We start from the raw sequence: 19,468 nt of genomic DNA, 5'->3' as shown, positions 1-19,468 counted from the left end.
ACAGAACCAAAGGGTCCTTTCATGTTGCCCTCCTCCCTGCTATAAGAACACTACTTTGAAGTATTCTTTCAACTGCATGAAATGCTTTCCCTTCAAAGGAATGACTGTACTGTTTTCCGTTAGATACAGGGGCCAGGAAAAGCTGCAGAAAGAAGGAAATTAGTACATTTTTGGGGTTTCTTTCCTTGTTCATTAATACACATGTTCTCCTAAGTTTGAAGAGCAGGTATGTCTTCCTGGCTCATATACACATGTTTTAGCCACATGTGTTCCGTGTGACTGTCATTGACATTTTGAGCAATAGAGACCTAAACTCACACTCATCATTTTTAAAGACCAGAGATGTCTGATGCTCCTTTGGACAAGCACCCGTTTTAATCATCTCTAAAATGAGAGGGTCGAATTCGATGATCTCTTGGTCTCTTTCCAGCTAACAGTCTCTGAATTTCTATAATTTATGAAAATAAGCATTGGCCCACGTACCTTAGGAGAGACCAGAATAAACATGAAAATCAGGCAATGGGCCTAACAAGAAACTCTACATTCTTAATTTCTCTATGGGTGGTTTTGTTTTGTTGGAATCGTGCCTAAGGAGTACTATGGAGGGTTTTGTGCTCTGGCCTACTTCCTTTTCTTCTCCTAGTTCAAGACTAAAGGTAGTTTCCTCCAGAGATGGAAAAGTAGACAGACTTGCCAAGGCACTGCATTGCTGCAGAGAAGCGCAATGCCACAGGAATCATCAACCATCTTTGGTGTTTTCCTGCTAGTCTCTCTAGAACCTTCTCTTCTGTTCACTTAGGCTCCTGTGTGCCCTTCATTTTGATTGACTTGCCTGTCCCCGCCACTAGGCTATAGCCAATTATTCTAATGATTGGATTGTTGCTAAATGCCTGAATTTTCTTTTCCAGATGGATGGATGGAAGCAAAGTGGATTATGTGGCTTGGGCCACAGGTGAACCCAATTTTGCAAATGAAGATGAAAACTGTGTAACCATGTATTCAAACTCAGGTAGATGATATAAAAATCTTGAATTTGCCTTGTGGTATGTTGTGTCATTTCCTACATCCCTAGGCTAAAAGCAGCAAGTTGTGCACTTAAATCAGGCAAGAAAAGAAGAGGGAATAAAGGAGGATTCTAATTTTAGCAGTATAGCCATTCAATTTGTAAGGAGAATGGATGCTTAACATTTACTCTAATAAGTGACACGGTCAATCTTCTCACTTTTCATTTGATGAAATACTTTTTCGTGCTGTGATTTGAGGAAAATATTCAGAATGTTTATCTGTCTCCTTTGTCTCTCTCTTCAATCTTTATCTGTAAGATGGGAATAATGACAGAACCTATCTGTTGTTAAGAAATTAAATGAGGTAATCCATCTAAAAAACTATGCAACTGATTAGTATATATAAAGTTTAGGTAGTATTAGGTTATTATTATTAGCTATTACTGGTTATTTAGATAACATAACTGCAACACCAAGTATGTGCTTGGCTCATAGGAAGCCTTCTACAAAGTTGAACTATTATCAGTTTAAGTGAAAGAGCAAAAGGGAATATTGCATAGATCTTTCGAGTCACTTGTGTAAATTCAAAGTTTGTAGTCTAAACCATTTTGAGAATTCTTGTAAAATATAAATGCGTTTAAAAAAAGAGTGCTTTCAAACATAAACATGTAAATATAATTTGACTATTTTGTTCTTTGCCAGGGTTTTGGAATGACATTAATTGTGGTTATCCAAATGCCTTCATTTGCCAACGGCATAACAGCAGCATCAACGCCACGGCTATTCCTACCACGCCCTCCGTCCCAGGAGGTTGTAAGGAAGGTTGGAGTTTTTACAATAACAAGGTACTAAGAAAATGAGTTGCAGTCTACACATTGATCAACACGGAAAGTGACAATGCAAATCTTTCAGCTTGCAATTAACTCGCTGACCTTATCACGTTAGAAAATTTCAGGCAAGAATAGGTGGAGATCCCCATGTCAAATTCTCCGTGGAAATTGAGAGTAAATTTGAAGATATTATCCAAATAGTTGTACCCTTTGTCCCAAGGGAGAAAAAAAACTTTGCAAAGAAAGTTTGTGTGTAAAAAAACTGACAATTTTTTAGATCTCTATTTGATTGGGAGAAAATTTATGTTTAGCTATCATGTTCATAAATGATTTTGATGTCTTTCGCTGGTCTTTTCCCTCTTATCTTTAGTTAATCCTGATGGCTTTTTCTCCCTTCCATCTCAGTGTTTCAAAGTCTTTGGATTTGTTGAAGAAGAAAGAAAAAGTTGGCAAGAGGCACGGAAAGCTTGCACGGGATTTGGAGGAAATCTGGTGTCTATCCTCAGCGAAAAAGAGCAAGGTACGTAGACCATGGTGCAATCAATGGTACAATTAAATATGTAATTTTTCCCATAAAATGATCGAATATTGCTGATAGCAAATGATTTTGTGGTTTTCTAGAGTAGGAACTGGGAAGGGGAAAAAACAATCAACTGTGTATTGAGAACTGTTATTCAGTTGTAGGCGCCATGTTGGGTGTTCTATGTATAAAGTACCTTTTCCATTGTCATAGCAGTTCTATGAAGCAGGTATCAATACCCCATTTTGTAAATGAGGAAATGGTTTTCAGAGAGGCTTGAGTCAAAGAACTGACCGGGTAAACTGAGTCTATCCAGCTTAAATCCTGTTTAATCCGGAAAATTCTATTTTCTCTGAACCAATTTCCTCCCCAAAGAGGTAAAGAAATAGAGTGGTTCTAGGAAGAAAATGAAAAATTGCTGATTTCCCATTCACTGCTTTTCTACTCATGTGATCACATGACTTATAATGCAATAAAACTGATTTTTAAATATGAACTTTGAACAAACTGAGAAAAAATTTTTGATAAAACATAAGGATAAGCCAGAGCTTTGGAGAAAAGCAACGAAGGAGAAAACTCGCCATATCCATAGGGCAGATTGTAAAATTCATTACAGTTCTGTCAAAAGGAAGGTACTTGACCACTTTTGCATGGTCTTTTTGGGGCCACCTTATCTGAAATAGATATTAGGTTAAATTCGTGACTTGTCACTTTAAGGAGGATGTTGACCAAGCGTAGGCGATTCAGATGACAGTGACTAAGGATTTGGAAGCCACAGCAAGTGGCACATGGGGAATATTTGAAAGACTCTCAAGTTTTACAGCCTGGAGAGGGATGTTGTGGGCTTTGAAGGACCATCTTGTGTGGCTCCAGAAGGAAGACCCAAAACCAATGAGTGGCGATTATATGGATATAGATTTAGGCTCAAAATTAGGAGGTGATTCTAGCAATGAGAACTGGTTGGATGGGCTGCTTTGTGAGTTTTCTAAAGAGCTGTGAAAATGCTTAACCCAGAAGGTGTTCAAATGGATGCTGTAGAGTCACATATATTGACTCGTACCTAGGGTGACAGATGCTCAATAAATGTTAGTCGTATATATGAATTGAGCCAGATGTTGTAGGAGAGGGCTGTGGTCTAGATAATTTCTAAGTTCCTTTTTGGTTCCAAGAATCTTTGACTTCTAAAATCATTTCCTGGAAAAAATGGTATGTCTCAAGAAACATAAGAAAGAGGAAAGACGCTAGAACCCCATATGGTGCTCTCCCAAATGTTTATTTTACTCTGTAAATGCCACCATATGCTCTCTTGGAACACATTATACAAGAAATCAACTATGCTTTCACTGAGAACCGTCGACCAGTTCAACAATTCACCAGACACTGAAAGAAAAGGGTTAAACCATAGCACACACACACACACACACACACACACACACACACATAATTTTAAGAATGTAATATTGACATTTCTCTAACTGGCCTACCACATTTTGGGCTTAGCTACCCAGCAGAGAGACACAATAATTGATTTCCTCTCTTAACCACAAAGTGCTGATTCCTGGCATAACAAAATTCGAACCTGGGTAATAGAGATGTGCAGAAGGAAACAATTTTCAGATAAAATAACATTATTCCTGGCAAAATAGGCACATGTTGTTGAATTCTTACTGTGGTTGTTGGCAGAAAAAATGTGAGTGCTGAAATATTGGCAGGTAGAGCTTTTCCACATTTCAATTCAAGTTGAGGATAGGGTAAAAGTTATGATCTTATTTAGGAAATGAAATAAAACCAAAATAAATATCTACTCACACTTCTCTCTGAAAAATATTGGAATTTTTTTTTTTTTACCTTTAGTTAATTGAGAAATAAGCAAATCTCTGAGCAGGGTACTCACTGCCTCTTCCACTCTGTGAAAGAGTGAGCACATGGCAAAGGCCCTTCTGTGAAATTGTTTGTTCATGAATAAACAGATAATCCTATTTCTATGGGATTCTTTCTGTTTCGCATCTTCTATTAGTAACCCCAAGTGCTTAGTCATTCAGTTACCTATTTGCATTCCCGAGTCATGTTTAAGCATAAATGTTTGGAAGTTGTTGTTCTGTGGAGTTGGTGCTCATTCATCTAAGTGTCCATGGCCCCTGACAGGCGAGGCTGCTGGATGCAGAAGGCAGCTGCTATGGTGTGGGAGGCATGAGAATGGGCTCCTGAAGAGAGGATGGGGCATGCATGTTTAAGCCTTTTACAGCTTCTGGATGTTTGCCACCATCCTCTCAGCCACTGAATTGATAAAGAATCAAGAGGCCAGATTGGCTCGATATTCTCTGAATTTCTGCAGATCTTCTCTCCTCATGATGTGAACACTTAGCATCAGGATGCCTCCTGGGTCCAAACACACTCAGGGGATGGCCACTGACTCCTAGGAGTTGGCTGCCCAGGAGGAGTCCCAGTTGGGTAGCTCTTCTGGTTTGGCAATCTAAGGTAGTGCTAATTTGGCAGCCTAATGCTTCTTGTTTGGGAAAATAGTTTTCCTTTTCAGAACTTTTCTGTGTGAAGAGCCCTTTCTGCCCACTAGTTTTTACAATCAGATTATCTTCCTTATAGAATCAGGATGCCTACTAACTCATAGGATGACGTTACATGAACTAGAAAAAGGTACCTCTTTCTGCAGGATGGTAGGCACAACCGAGACTGGGTGTGCAAAATAGAGCGTAGGGTGTGGGGTGGACTTTAGCTTTCCTTGTCCCAGTGCCCCAGTGCCCTTGGGCAGGGCACAAGCTGTATAACTGTCTACAGCGGCCCAGATAAAACCTCGACTTTGATTGTGCAAAACTTTTCAAAGTCCAAAGCAGAAGTGATAACACGATGCTAAAGTTAGAATGTGTTTGCTTTCATGGTAAGTGCTTTTAAGTAACAATAAAGACATTTGTCACATGCTCAGTATTTTTAAATTAATATATTTTGAATATTTTCCTTATGATGAATATTTCCCCCCAAAGTTTAATCTTGTGAAACTTTCTTTCAGCATTTCTTACCTACCAGATGAAGGACTCCACTTTTAATGCCTGGACTGGGCTGAATGACATCAACTCAGAGCACACGTTCCTTTGGACGGATGGGCGAGGAGTTTATTATACAAACTGGGGCAAAGGTTACCCTGGTGGAAGAAGGAGCAGTCTTTCCTATGAAGATGTAAATACCATTTTTAGGTCACCTCTCCATACACTGCCAGCTTGCTTAAAGTCATCATATTAGTGATTATCCTCCGTGAAAAATCTACCAGAGTACTCCTTGATCAGATCCATCCTTACAGACTTTAACTCTTTCAGACTGAGCCAACCTTGAAGGGAGGGCTATAAATTCGGTTACGAATGCTTTAACCTGGGGGGCAGAGGGTGGCGATCATGAAGGATGGGGAAAGCCAGCTCCATTGTGGGTCTGTGTTGTGGTGAGGATGTATATTTGAATGCAGAGTTGCCAGCTATCTTTGCATCAGTTGCCCCTAACTCTTGAAGCTGTTGTAGTATTTGGGGTGTATGTCTGGAAGCACCAGTCCTTCTAAAGTTATCTTCATCATCATCATCATTATCATTATTGAGCTACCATTTGTAGAGTGCTTACTATGTGCAAAACACTGTGTGAAGTGCTTTTGTACATTAACCTAGGAGACGGATGATTGCTTCTTTATTTTACTACTCTTAATCTTATGCCATTGAACAGTCAACCAATCAATGTCAAACATCCTACTAGGCATTGAGAAAAACATGAAGAAACATAAGATTTTGTTCTTCCCTTCAAGAAGACTACACTTAAGCTAGACCACAAGCTTCTCTAAGAAAGAAGACAGTAAAGAAATGAAAGTGCATAATGACAGGACCAGCTATAAAGCATGATAGAAATTAGGAGGAAAGTAACTTATCATGGGGTGGAATGATCTAATTGATCAACACATATCTATGAAGCCCTTCAATTGGTGGAGAGAAGGAATATGAAAAAGAATCTGCTATGAGACTTTTTCTCAAGAAGTTTAAAACAGAATGATCAGGGGGACTTGCCAAGAGGATGGGGAAGGCCATGGTATGTGGGCAAGGGGATTAAAGTCTTCCAGAAAAAGGCAGAAGGTGGCTTTGCGCAGGAGTGAATGGTTGTGGATGTGGCAGGTATTTCATGCAGAAAAGAAGTAGGAGTTGGCTTTGAAAGGCAGGAAGCAGAATTTAGAGAAATTTAGATGGCCTGTGAAAGAGTCTGGACTTTGCCAGATGGGAAGCGAACAAAGTTTTGAACAGAAAAAATGATCTGATCAAAATGGCATCTTTATGATCATTAATTTGGTAGTTCTGTGCAGAGTGGATACATTTTGGTGATGGGTAACTGATTTTCTGCAGAGAAATTATTTGAATCCTCATTATGTAAATGAAGGCTGAAAACTTACTGAAGAAGTTAAAGTAGTGAGGTAGAATTTGCTTAGAAACATTTCATGGATGGGAGGTGAATTTTGTGTAAAGCAAAAAGAAAAAAAAATCATTGCTGCACAAGTTTCTGTTTTAAGAATATGCAGAAAAGCAGAAGCAAAGTCTATAATCTCACCCTCCAGGAAAAAAAAAAACTGTTAATTTTTTGTTGATTTTATGCCTGGACTTTTTCTTAGTGTGTGTAAAAATATGAAGTTTATATTTCACAAAAATGGAATCAAAACACACATACTGTGTTGTTGCAATTTCAGGATTTGGAAAATGGAAAGGATTAAATACAGTTTGATAAAGAGAGTGGGAGAGCACGTTTCATATGTATTTTGGGGTGGAAACGTGCTTGTTGTGTACGTGTTTACTGGAGTGGAGCAGAGACTCTGAGCCAGGATAATGGGAGATAAGAATAGCTAAGAAGCGAGATGGGGATGAGTGGAGATTCTTTGACATGTAGGATTGGGGTTCCTGAGAGTTGAGGCTCATGGGATCCTGAGACTGGAGGCAAGCAGGTTGGGAAGACAGCTGTAGCTGTGGTGCAAGCTGTGATAGCTGCAGATCAGGGAACGGGGTAAATCCGTGTTTTCCAAACACAATATTATTAAGGTTTGGGGGTCTTTCCATCTTTCTCCTCTTGACTCCTGACATGCTGGCATAAATCTTCATTGCTTCATGATAGAGAAGGTCTAGGTGTTACCACTCAAGACAATACCCAATCTTCCCTTCTTTTGCGGCTCTTTATCAACAAGAAAACCTTTGAAGGGCACTCCTGCCCCCAGCACACTTTGCATTCCTTGCTCATTGAGAGGCTCATTAAGAGGTTGTTAATCTCATCTATTATATAGAGAATTTGGATGGATGGTAGTGCTATTAAAATTAAAATAATACAGCGCAGTGCTTAAAGTCTAGACAAGAGGCCTGAATGCTCATTTATTAGCTGTGTAACCTTGGGCAAGTTATTTAACTTCCCTGTGCTCAATTCTCTCATCTATAAAATGGGCCTAATTATTGTACTGACCTGATAGGATGAGTGTGAGGTTAAATTAATCCATACATGTAAAGTACTTAGAATAGTGTTAGATATTATGAGCGTAAGTGATAATCATTAGAACTGATAGGTTAAAAAAACCCAACACATGATGTAACCAGTATAATCTATCCAATCTATTCAATGACGCTGGATGAAAACTCTGACAGGTCCAGGTTTCACAAATTTTTTGCTAGTTTTTGGCTTAAAGACTATCCCATGGAAGCTTGAAATTGCAAACTCATTTACAACAAAAAAATAGAATTTTTCCAGCCCTGGCATATTCTCCTGTAAGATTACAAATAAGGTGAAACTTTCTAGCTGTATAGTAGCAATTTGCTCTGAATACATAATAATACTTTTATAAATTAAATTAGCAATGAAATCTATAGGTTGTACTTATTTCCCATTAATAGTAGGATGCCTATTTCTGGGTTTGGATTATGAGAATTGGTATGGAAAGGATACTGTGTTCTCCTAGTCTACTTGGTTCCTAAATTTTGATAGAGATTAGTAAAAGTTCTGATAGCAAATTTTTGCAGACCTATCTCCAAAATCTATTTAGTTTTCAGAAAAATAGCAAGAGTTCAGTACGAGGTATCCACATGGAAATGGATGCAGTTGCATAGACTGTAAAGACAAATTGAATATATTATAAATGGATTTGAATGATCTTAAAATTTGGAGGTAGGGATGAAGAATTTTTTTGTCTTATTAATGAACTGATTTAAATAATTTTGTTGATTCACACTTTTTTTTCTTTCTCCATAAACATACAGGCTGACTGTGTTGTTATGATTGGAGGGAAATCAAAGGATGCAGGAAAATGGATGGATGACACCTGTGACAGTAAGCGAGGCTATATATGCCACACACCTTCTGGTAAGTTCTACCAAACTTCACTTGCCTGTAAAAGCTGAGGATTATTATTATTATTATTTTTTGCTGAGGAAGATTCACCATAACATCCATTGCCAATCTTCCTCTTTTCGCTTGAGGAAGACTGTTCCTGTGCCAACATCTGTGCCAATCTTCCTCCACTTTGCATGTGGGACGCCAGCACAGCATGGCTTGATGGTCCATGCCTGGGATCCAAACCCATGAACCCTGGGCCAGCAAAGCAAAGTGTGCAAACTTAACCACTACGCCGCTGGGCTGACCTCCCAGTCTTCCTCTTTTTGTTTGTGAGCTGCCACTGCAGGAGCTCACCCAGCCTGCTGAAACGGAGCGTGCTGAGCTTAACCACTAGGCCACCAGGGCTGGCCCAAGAGCAGAGGATGTTTAATATAGATATTTTTCTAATTACCGCCTCCTTAATTTCGCTGTGAACCTTAAACTGCTCTAAAAATATGAAGTGTTATAAGAAAATGATTATTCCCTTGTACATCAGCAGGTTTGTCTGACTCTCACTTTCATCCGTGTATGCCTGTGACAGACAAAAAGGGTGATGGTTTCTATAATGTATTCATGAATGTGCCCCCTCACCCATTACCAGAAAGTTTGGTGCAGTCTAACCTTGAAGTTGGAACTCTTTCTAATGTTAGAAATTTAGGATATTTGCCTCCCTGTGCCTTTAAAACAAAATGTCAGAGTAGGAATACCTCAGTTCAACTTGCATACTTTAAGAACCATTGGCACAAAACATCGTCTATGCTTCTTTTTTTGTTCTGTGTTCTGTGTCTTTAAAAATGTGGCTATCTGATTTCTGTTCTGTTTTTCATCTTAGGAAGCCTGACTATGGTTAAATGAAAATAAGACAGAGTTCCTGAGAATCAAGATTATGGTTGTACACGTTTTCGTGTCTAGTGAAACTAGAATAAAAATGTCTAGCTACACAAGAAGAGGCTCAGAAATTAAAAGACAGATTATAAAGATGAGGGTCGAGAGTGGGGTGGGCTGTTGTCTTCCTGAGCACAGCTCTTGGAGGATGAGTTTGAGTCAGAAGGTTCTTATTATCCCAGGTCTAACAGATTTTTCTACACTTTCTGGCGAATCAGAGAACTAATGCCAACTCATGATGATGACTGAAAAGCACTAGGATATTTTCAGATGATTGAAAAGTACTGCAGAAATTCTAACCTTCTATTAATCCCAAAGCCGGAGAAGGCCGTGTCACTTTTATGCCCCACAGCACCAGAATCTTAGGCCACCAGTGACGCCAAACCGTGCCATCTGTGCCTCTGTTCTTTGGGCGAAAGAGGAAGGCTCCTTGAAGGAGTGAATGACAGTTCACAAGCTTATTTAAAATCCTTTTTTTGGGACTGACCCAGTGGCACAGCAGTTAAGTGTGCATGTTCTGCTTCTCAGCGGCCCGGGGTTCGCCGGTTCGGATCCTGGGTGCGGACATGGCACTGCTTGGCACACCATGCTGTGGTAGGCGTCCCACATATAAAGTAGAGGAAGATGGACATGGATGTTAGCTCAGAGCCAGTCTTCCTCGGCAAAAAGAGGAGGATTGGCAGCAGTTAGCTCAGGACTAATCTTCCTCAAAAAAAATCCATTTGTTTCTTAATATTAACATAAGAGATAAAATATTTGCCACCAATAAGAAATATTTTGAAGATTTTTGGTGACTGAGGCTTCAGGAAAGGTTTCCAGTGTTAAAGTGAAAAAAGGCAGAATATAAAATTTCATAGACTATCAATTATGCAAAAAACACTATGAACCCTCTATAAAAAAAATAAGAACAAAAAAGACTAAGGAAATGCACCAAAATAGAAATAGTGGTTATCTTTGGATATCGAGATTAAGGGTGACTTTAGTCTTTTCATTGTATTATTGTATTTTTATTCATTTTTCAAAACCTCTCTCTTGATATGTAAAAGTAGATAGATATGCACACATGTACATATATATATTCATGTATATGAATAAAAACCATTTAAAAATGTATAACACATTTTTTGTTGAAATTTTAGGAAATACAGAAAACCATAAAGAAGAGAAAAAAATACCCATAATATAACCACAGAAAATAACTTCTCAATATTTTAGTTTTTCTTTATTTTTTTCTATGAATGTTTTAATAAACAGGCAAAATGGACAGATGAGCTTAGTTTCCCAATTGCATATAGCCTGCCATGAAACACTTTTTTTTAGCTCTACTTCAAGCCTCATTTCACGCTTTTAGCAGTCTCCAAATTTTCCAGTGATATTAAGACAAACCCAGATCTCCACAAGCTGGGAAATGATAAAATTGTTCAGTTCCGATCAGCCGTGACAGTTCAGGCTCCTGGCCTGGGTCTCTCAGTTTAATAATATTCTACCAACACCAGGTGGCAGCAACAGCAGAAGAAAGGGGAGGCTGGCCTGGCTTGCTGAACTGAAGTTGCTGCCTTACCAGGCGAAATCAAAAGAAAGTTTGGCATTTGTGTAGTGACAGAACGAGGCAGACAGTGGATTAGGTTGGTGTCTAGTGGAACAAGGCAGAGAAGTGGCCAAGACAAAATCGGTAGGCAAGGATATCTCAAACCCTAGACCAGGGGTTGGCAACCTGTTTCTGTAAGAGACAGATGGTAAATATTGTGGCCTTTGAGAGGCCATACAGTCTGTGTTGCAATTACTCAGCTCTGCCGTGATCATAGACAAGCTTATCTATATAAATAAATAAGTGTGGTTGTGTTCCAATCAAACTTTGTATATGGACACATTTGAATTTCATATAATGTTTATGTGTCACAAAATGTTATTCATCTTTGATTTTTTTTTTCCAACCATTTAAAAGCCATTCTTAGCTCATGGGCTACAGAAACAGACAACAGTCCAGGTTTCACACTCCAGCTGTCCTTTGCTGACCTTTTCCCTAGGGCACCAGCTAAGGCATGCAGAAACAAGCTGTTTTTTTGGGTCTTGATGGTGAGGGGCTCAGAGTATGGGTGGGCCTCAAACAACGATTAGAAACCCATGCTAGGAGATTGAGGAGGAAAGGTCAGAAAGCCAGAGCGACTCTGGCTTACAAGGGCTCTGGCTCTGAAGTCAGTTTGGATAAGATATGGGGGGTCTGGGTGAAGGGCATAGGAAATCATCAGTAAGAGTAAAGCTTGATCCTGAGATCAAGGTGAAATGAACCAGGGACCGGTGTACAGCTTCACGCCAGAACTTAAACCTGTCTCTTGAAGGTGCATTACTCACAGGTGGCATCAAACAGATAGAAATAGATGCAAATTCATGGAGAGAGTGGAACAGATTGGGGAGGGGGGGGGAGGAGAAGACTGTTCTTCACCTTGAAATTTGACCCAGATGGAAAAATAAAGATTAGTAATGACAGGATGATATTCTTTCATTTATAGGATTAAACTGTGGCATTTTTTTTCATCCAGATACTGGATCTCATTGAATTTGTAAGCCCATATGTTTTTTCAGTTTAGAGACTTGATCATGTTTGCTGTATTATTCTAAACACCGTTTGGAAATTATTTAATTCAATCAGGCATACTGATTAAAAAATAGAGCTTTGTTTTCTTGTGCAAAATGGCTCATGAAAATATTTTTAACATCTGATAGCTTGCATTTGTGCTATTCTGATTATTTTTGTGATGTATGAGATAGTAGTCATGTATTGATGGCACTCAAGTAGTGTTTATTGATAATGCTGATGAAAATGATCTTTTTATTCCAGACCCTTCCTTGCCTAATTCTCCAGCAACAATTCCAACAGATGGCTTTATCAAATATGGCGAAAGTAGCTATTCACTCATGAAATTAAAGTTACAATGGTATGAAGCAGAGGAGTATTGCAAGCTTCACTCTTCCCTTATTGCTAGCATTCTAGATCCCTATAGTAATGCATTTGTGTGGATGCAAACGCAAACGTTTAACGAACCTGTGTGGATCGGCCTGAACAGTAACTTGGTAAGATACTGGAAACATGTGCGACTTGACGTGATTGATAAATTGTGATTGAATACTATTCCCTTTCTGTTCATTCTGTTGGGCACTTGTTATGTCTAAGAAACTGTGTCGGGTAGTATGAATAATACTAACATGAACAAGATCTCTTTCAGAGATCAAATGCCTTCAAGGCTCTCGCGAGCTAGTAATGTATGTCGGAAATCAAACAAAGCCTTATCTAACTTATATTAACTCTCATATTCCTTTTGAATCTTAAAATTAAATTCTGCATCTAAACAGTTTTATTTATTAATTTCTTTTTTCTAATGTTGTGATTACAACTATGCCATGAGAATTAAGAAAGCAGGTCAGGGGGTTGGGCTGATGGCATAGTGGTTAAGTTCACGAGCTCCACTTTGGTACCACGGGGTTCACAGGTTCAGATCCTGGGTGCAGACCTAGCATCGCTCATCCAGTGACTCTGTGGTGGCATCCCACAGAAAATAGAGGAAGATTGGCACGGATGTTATCTCAGCAAAAATCTCCCTCAAGCAAAAAGGAAGATTGGCAAAAGATGTTAGCTCAGGGCCAATCTTTCTTACAAAACAAAAAAAAAAAAAGGAAAAAAAATAAAGCAAGTCAGGGCATAGTTCCTGGGTGAAGAAGATACTTCTTATTTTTCGTGGCAAGGCATTCTAGAGTTGTTATCAGTCCGGAAGTTGTGGAGCTCCCATCCATGCATGAGAAATTTCATTTCAGTCAATTCCCTGTATTCCATAACAGAGAAAGGAAGGTTGGCAGAGAATGGAGTGGAGTGAAGGGTGAGGCATAGAAGTAAGAGTGGTGATGGAGGAGTTGCCAAAATAGTCCTAAAATGAGTCTTTGATGCTCCATGACCCGTCTATCCTCCCTCCCTCCATCCATCCACATAGCTATTCAGCCAGCAACTTCCTAGTAGAAGAAATAGAGTTTCAAAAAGTAGTTAAGAGACAATACAAGAAGTGTCAAAGAGAGGAATACACAAAGGATCACAAGAGGAGAGAGAAAGGGTCAGTGATGCCACGGCTGAGGACCAAGAGGGCTTCTCAGAGAAAGTAAAACTTTATGGATATCGTCTAGGATGATGGAACGTAAGGAAGGAGTACCAAGAAGAGGGAAAAGGATAGAAGGGGAGAAAACTGTAAAGTAGATTGGTGTCAGATTTTTAGAGCTTCTAATGCTGTGATGCAGAGATGGAATTTATACTTCAAGCAATGAGTATTTCTTCAATAGGGAAGTGAATATTTAAAAAGAAGTAATTCTATAATGATTTCTGTGATTAAACATAGGCAAGACATTTTTATGTCTATTTTAACTCTATTTTCAGTAATTAATTCACTTGATCATTCATTCATTTTCTTCTCACCGACATGGTGGCAATTCTCTTGTGAGTTTAGAATAAGCTTTCATTTATTTTCAGAAAGATTAAATAGCTTTCCACTATATCAACATTTAACGAAAACAGTATTATTATCTTCCTTACATCTATGGAGTTAATGATTAGATAGGCATTATTTGATTAAACATGGTAGAATACTACAAAATTCTAACTTGGGATAACCCATGTTTTTGATTTTGTCATTAAATCTTTGATAATTGGCTTGGTAAATTAAATAATACAATTAAAAAGGGGTCAATGGTTTGAATTGTTTAAAAATTTATCTCTGCTTAGTGTGACGGATATGTCATCTGTTCTTTGACTTTACTGTAAAATCTCATTTAAATCGTTAATAGGGTGTTATTGGTAAGTAAATTTTTGGTGTTATCGATTAATTTGTATGTGACCATAAATGTGTTCAACTAACTTTCATGGAAATGAAGTGTGCAAACTGAAAAAATCAGCTTTTTAAAAATTGCCATTATGATTAGTTATAGTTGAAAGATCATCTAATTAGAAGGCAAGACAACTAGGTGCCTTGGTTGTCTACCCACGTGACCTTATCTAAGTCATTTGTCACTGACGCTGTTTTAACAGAGAAACAATGAGAGGATCAAAAGAGATTAGTGTTTCTCTCAGGGGTCCATGACTTCAGTGAAAATTACTAATTTTTATTGTCATTTCAATGATTATATAATAAATATTTTATTTGTTCTCAAGATGAAACTTCTCTTTTGCGCTGAAAGACTGCAAATAGAGTTTCACAGAATAAGACATAGGTTTTTAAGTCAGTGTTTTTGAAATTAGCCTCCAAGGATGTGTTCGTGGAGCTCTCCAAGAAAGCCTGCATTTACTGAATTTGAGTTGGTAGAAATGATTTATAATGTTCTTCTTATTCCCAAACATTGGAGATTCTTTATCAAATCACAATCTTAAATATAGTTTTTCATGCTCCCTTGGTTCTTTTGGTATTCTCTAAATGAAGGCAGGCTCCACGTTAATGGTTGTTTTTGTTCTTGCAGACCCATAATGAATATGTTTGGACTGATAAATGGAGGGTGCGGTACACTAACTGGGCTGCTGATGAGCCCAGGCTGAAATCAGCGTGCGTTTATCTGGATGTTGATGGCTATTGGAAGACAGCATATTGTAATGAAAGCTTTTATCTTCTCTGCAAAAGATCAGATGGTAATTGAATACGCGAAAACAATTAAGGAATTTGAAATGTTCTCAATCAACAAATACATGCCACTCTTGATATTCTTAAATAGTAACATGTCTTGGTAGCCTAAGAATAAGGTAAAACATTATTCTTTCACCTAACAAAAGACAGACTTGGTAATAAACAAATGTACATGGATCAAAATAAAGGGGATAGAAAATTTTTCTTCATTGCTAGAGTTTATTTGCTCCTTATAAATTTCTGAAGTTTTGTTTCTGAGATTATCCTCTGAATCTATGATGTCAGATTCCCCAGGAAATTATGATTACCTTTGACGTCGAGAGCACACCTGTAGATGCATGTAGATTCATTGGAGTCAGTGATGCTGCAGTGCTACAGTCTTCAAATACAGTCTTAGAAGTGGATAGTAACACAGTACCAGAATTTAACTATAGCATTTAGTTATATCACAGATGTCAGTCATAGCTAAGAAGGGTTTGTAGGGGTTAAGATCCAGAAAAGGATAGCAGTGTCTTGAAAGAGATCTCCCTCTGCAAATTATTTTGGGGGGGAACTTATTAACATCTTTGTAGGTATCTATAGACCTGCATTCTTAATTATGAGTGTGATTAGTTTCCACTATACCACGGTACATTCTACTGAAATATATTTAAAGTGAAAAAAATGATAAAGTAAAAAGAAAACCCAATAATAAATATGGTGGATCCAAATGATTACTATTAGAACCCTTTTTTAATTATGATAAGTGATGACATTTTCCTTAGCTACTGCTATATTATTCTATGTACTTCAGAAACTTCAGGTTTTAGTTTATTTTAAACGTCTTTTTACTAACAGAAATCCCTGCCACTGAACCTCCACAACTGGCTGGCAGATGCCCAGAGTCAGAGCACAGCGCGTGGATTCCTTTTCATGGTCACTGCTACTATATCGAGTCTTCGTATACAAGGAACTGGGGCCAAGCTTCTCTGGAATGTCTCCGAATGGGTAAGTGCCACATTTCCTGTAAGAAAATCTCACAATCATCTATTCTGAATTACTATGGTACTAATAAAACTGTACATTAAAGACATAAGAAATAAAAATAACTGGTTATTTTTCTTAATAATTTATATTATAACAGAATGGCCAACATCACACCCCCCAAAATGTAATTTCCAACGTGGTAGGCTCAAAATCTTAAAAAATTCCAGTAGAAAACAATCATTTGCTGAACAAGTCTGTCTTACTTTCTGCCCTAATCTTCTCACTTGTTAGGATTCTCATTCTCAGTTGTCTCTTATGATTGATAAGCTCAGGTTTCAGAAATGTCCAAGAACCACTTTGCTTTACCATTAACAGAAAAACATTTGGATCTGATTATTGTTTGTGAAGAAAAACAAAACTCAAATAGACAGACATAGATGGATAATTTCCCCCCTGAAATAAAATGTCAAATAAAACTAATTTTTCAGGGCACTTTAAAAATCCACTTCATTAAATCCCACTGACTCTTTTACAGAATTATTTTTTTTTGCTGAATTTGGCTTATGCCCTAAGTGAGCATTCTTCATCCAACAGCGCTGTGCGATGGTTGTGTTGTCATTTCCTTCACGTTCATTCAGAAGTCAACCTTGAGTTCTGACGTTGTCTTTTTACTTTTATGTATCTATTTTTTCTTTAGCTTTATGGAAGTATAATTGGCAAATAAAATTATAAAACATTTAAAGTACACGACATGATGATTTGATATACATATACATTGTGAAATGCCTCCCACCTTCAAGTTAATTAATACATCTGTTGCATCACATATTTACCTTTGTTTTTTTCTTTTTTAGTGAGAACACTTAAGCTCTACTCTCTGAGCAAATTTCAATTATACAATACAATGTTGTCAACTATAGTCACTATGTTATATGTTGCTGGATCCTCATACTTTATTCATCTTATAGCTGAAAGTTCGTACCCTTTACCAAACTCTCACTATTTCCCCCAACCCTCGGCTTCTGGCAATTACTGTTCTACTCTCCGTTTCTGTGAGTTAGCCTTTTTTCTTTTTAATTTCACATGTAAGTTTCACATGCACTATTTGCCTGTCTCTGTCTGGCTCATTTCCTTAGAATAATGCCCTCCAAGTTAATCAATGTTGGCAGGATTTCCCTCTTTTTTAAGGCTGGATAATATTCCATTGTATGTATATATAATATTATTTTTTATCCTTTGATTCTGTCGATGGACACTTACTTAGGTTGTTTCCATACCTTGGCCATTATGAATAACGCCGCAATGAACATGGGAGTAGAGATATCTCTTTGAGATAATGATTTCATTTCCTTTGGATATAGACCCGGAAGTGAAATTGCTGGGTCCTATGGTAGTTCTATTTTCAGTTTCTTGAAGAACCTCCATACTGTTTCCTGTAGGAACTGTACCAGTTTACATTCACAGCAACACTGCACAAGGGGTCCCTTTTCTCCACCTCCTTGTCAGCATTTGTTATCTCTCTCTTTTTTTTCCCCACAGGAAAAGATTTGCCCTGAGCTAATATCTGTTGCCAGTCTTCCTCTTTCTTTTTTCCTCCCTAAAGCCCCAGGGCATGGTTGTATATTCTAGTTGTAAGTCCTTCTAGTTCTTCTATGTGGGACGCCACCACAGCATGACAACTGACCAACAGGGGGTGTGGTTCCATGACTGGGAACTGAACCTGGGCTGCTGAAGTGGTGAGAACATCAAACTTTAACCACTAGACCATCAAGGCTGGCTCTGTTATCTCTCTTTTTGATAATAGGCAACCTAATAAGTGTGAGGTGATATCTCATTGTGGTTTTAATTTGTATTTCCCTGATGATTAGTGATGCTGAGCACCTTTTCATGTATCTATTAGCCATTTGTAAGTCTTCTTTGGAAAAAAGTGTCTATTCAGATCCTTTGCCCATTTTTAAATTGGGTTATTTGTTGTTTTGATATTGAGTTGTATCAATGCCTTGTGTATTTTAGATATTAAACTCCTATTAGAATATGTGGTTTGCAATGTTTTCTCCCATTCCATAGGTTGCCTTTTCATTTTATTTATGGTTTTCTTTGCTATGCAGAAGCTTTGTGATTTGATGGAGTCCCGTTTGTTTATTTTTGCTGTTGTTGCCTTTGCTTATGGTGTGGTGTCAAATCCAAAAAATCGTCACCAATATCGATGTCAAGGAGCTTACTATCTATGTTTTCTTCTAGGAGTTTCATGGTTTCAGGTGTTACATTCAAGTCTTTAATCATTTTGAGTTGATTTTTCTGTACAATGTAAGACAGAGGTCCAGTTTTCTCAGCACCATTTATTGAAGAAGCTATCCTTTTGCCTTGTATATTCTTAGCTCCTTTGTTGAAAATTTACTGACCATATATATATATGGGTTTATTTCTGGGCTCTTTATTCTATTCCACTGATCTATGTTTCTGTTTATATGCCAGTAATACACTGTTTTGATTAGTAAAGCTTTGTGAAATAGTTTGAAATCAGGAAGTGTGATGCCTCTAGCTTTGCTGTTTCTCAAGATTATTTTGGCTATTCGGGTTCTTTTGTGGTTCCATTCAAATTTTATGATTCTATTTCTGTGAAAAATGTCATCGGAATTTTATTAGGGATCGCATTGAATATGTAGATGGCTTTGGGTAGTATGGACATTTTAACAATATTAATTCTTTCAGTCCATAAGCATGGTATATCTTTTCATTTATTTGTGTCTTCAATTCTTTCATCAATGTTTCATCATTGTCAGTGTACAGGACTTTTACCTCCTTAGTTAAATTTATTCCTAAGTATTTTACTCTTTTTAAAGCCCTTGTAAATAGCATTGTTTTCTTAATCTCTTTCTGATAGTTTGTTGTTAGTTTATAGAAACACGAGTGATTTTCGTATGTTGATCTTGTATCCTGCAACCGTACTGAATTCGTTTATTAGTCCTGTTTTTTAGTGAAGTCTTTAGAGATTTCTACATATAAGATCATGTCATATGTAAACAGAGACAGTTTTACTTCTTTCTTTTTGGTTTGGATGCTTTTTGGGTTTTTTTTTTTTTTTTTTGCTCTGGCTAGGTCTTCCATTTCCATGTTGAGTAAAAGTGGTGAGAGTGGACATCCTGAGCTTATTCCTGATCTGAGAGGAAAAGCTTTCCACTTTTCAGCATTGAGTATGATGTTAGCTGTGGGCTTATCATTTATGGTCTT

At 37.8% G+C, this 19,468-nt stretch overlaps 1 protein-coding gene across 1 annotated transcript in view; it reads left to right on the top strand.

Moving 5' to 3' along the window:
• The window catches only part of MRC1 (mannose receptor C-type 1), an 88,748-nt gene that overhangs the window by 59,882 nt on the left and 9,398 nt on the right, over positions 1-19,468 (top strand). Inside the window, exons 19-26 of the mRNA XM_046679959.1 lie at positions 909-1,009; positions 1,707-1,849; positions 2,240-2,354; positions 5,377-5,543; positions 8,621-8,723; positions 12,460-12,692; positions 15,111-15,276; positions 16,109-16,258. Of these exons, the coding sequence (XP_046535915.1) occupies positions 909-1,009; positions 1,707-1,849; positions 2,240-2,354; positions 5,377-5,543; positions 8,621-8,723; positions 12,460-12,692; positions 15,111-15,276; positions 16,109-16,258 (1,178 nt within the window). The remainder of the gene's footprint in view (positions 1-908; positions 1,010-1,706; positions 1,850-2,239; positions 2,355-5,376; positions 5,544-8,620; positions 8,724-12,459; positions 12,693-15,110; positions 15,277-16,108; positions 16,259-19,468) is intronic.

The sequence above is a fragment of the Equus quagga genome, chromosome 12 (assembly GCF_021613505.1).
Source record: "Equus quagga isolate Etosha38 chromosome 12, UCLA_HA_Equagga_1.0, whole genome shotgun sequence".
Lineage (NCBI taxonomy): Eukaryota > Metazoa > Chordata > Mammalia > Perissodactyla > Equidae > Equus > Equus quagga.
This window is presented reverse-complemented; position numbering and strand designations above follow the sequence as displayed.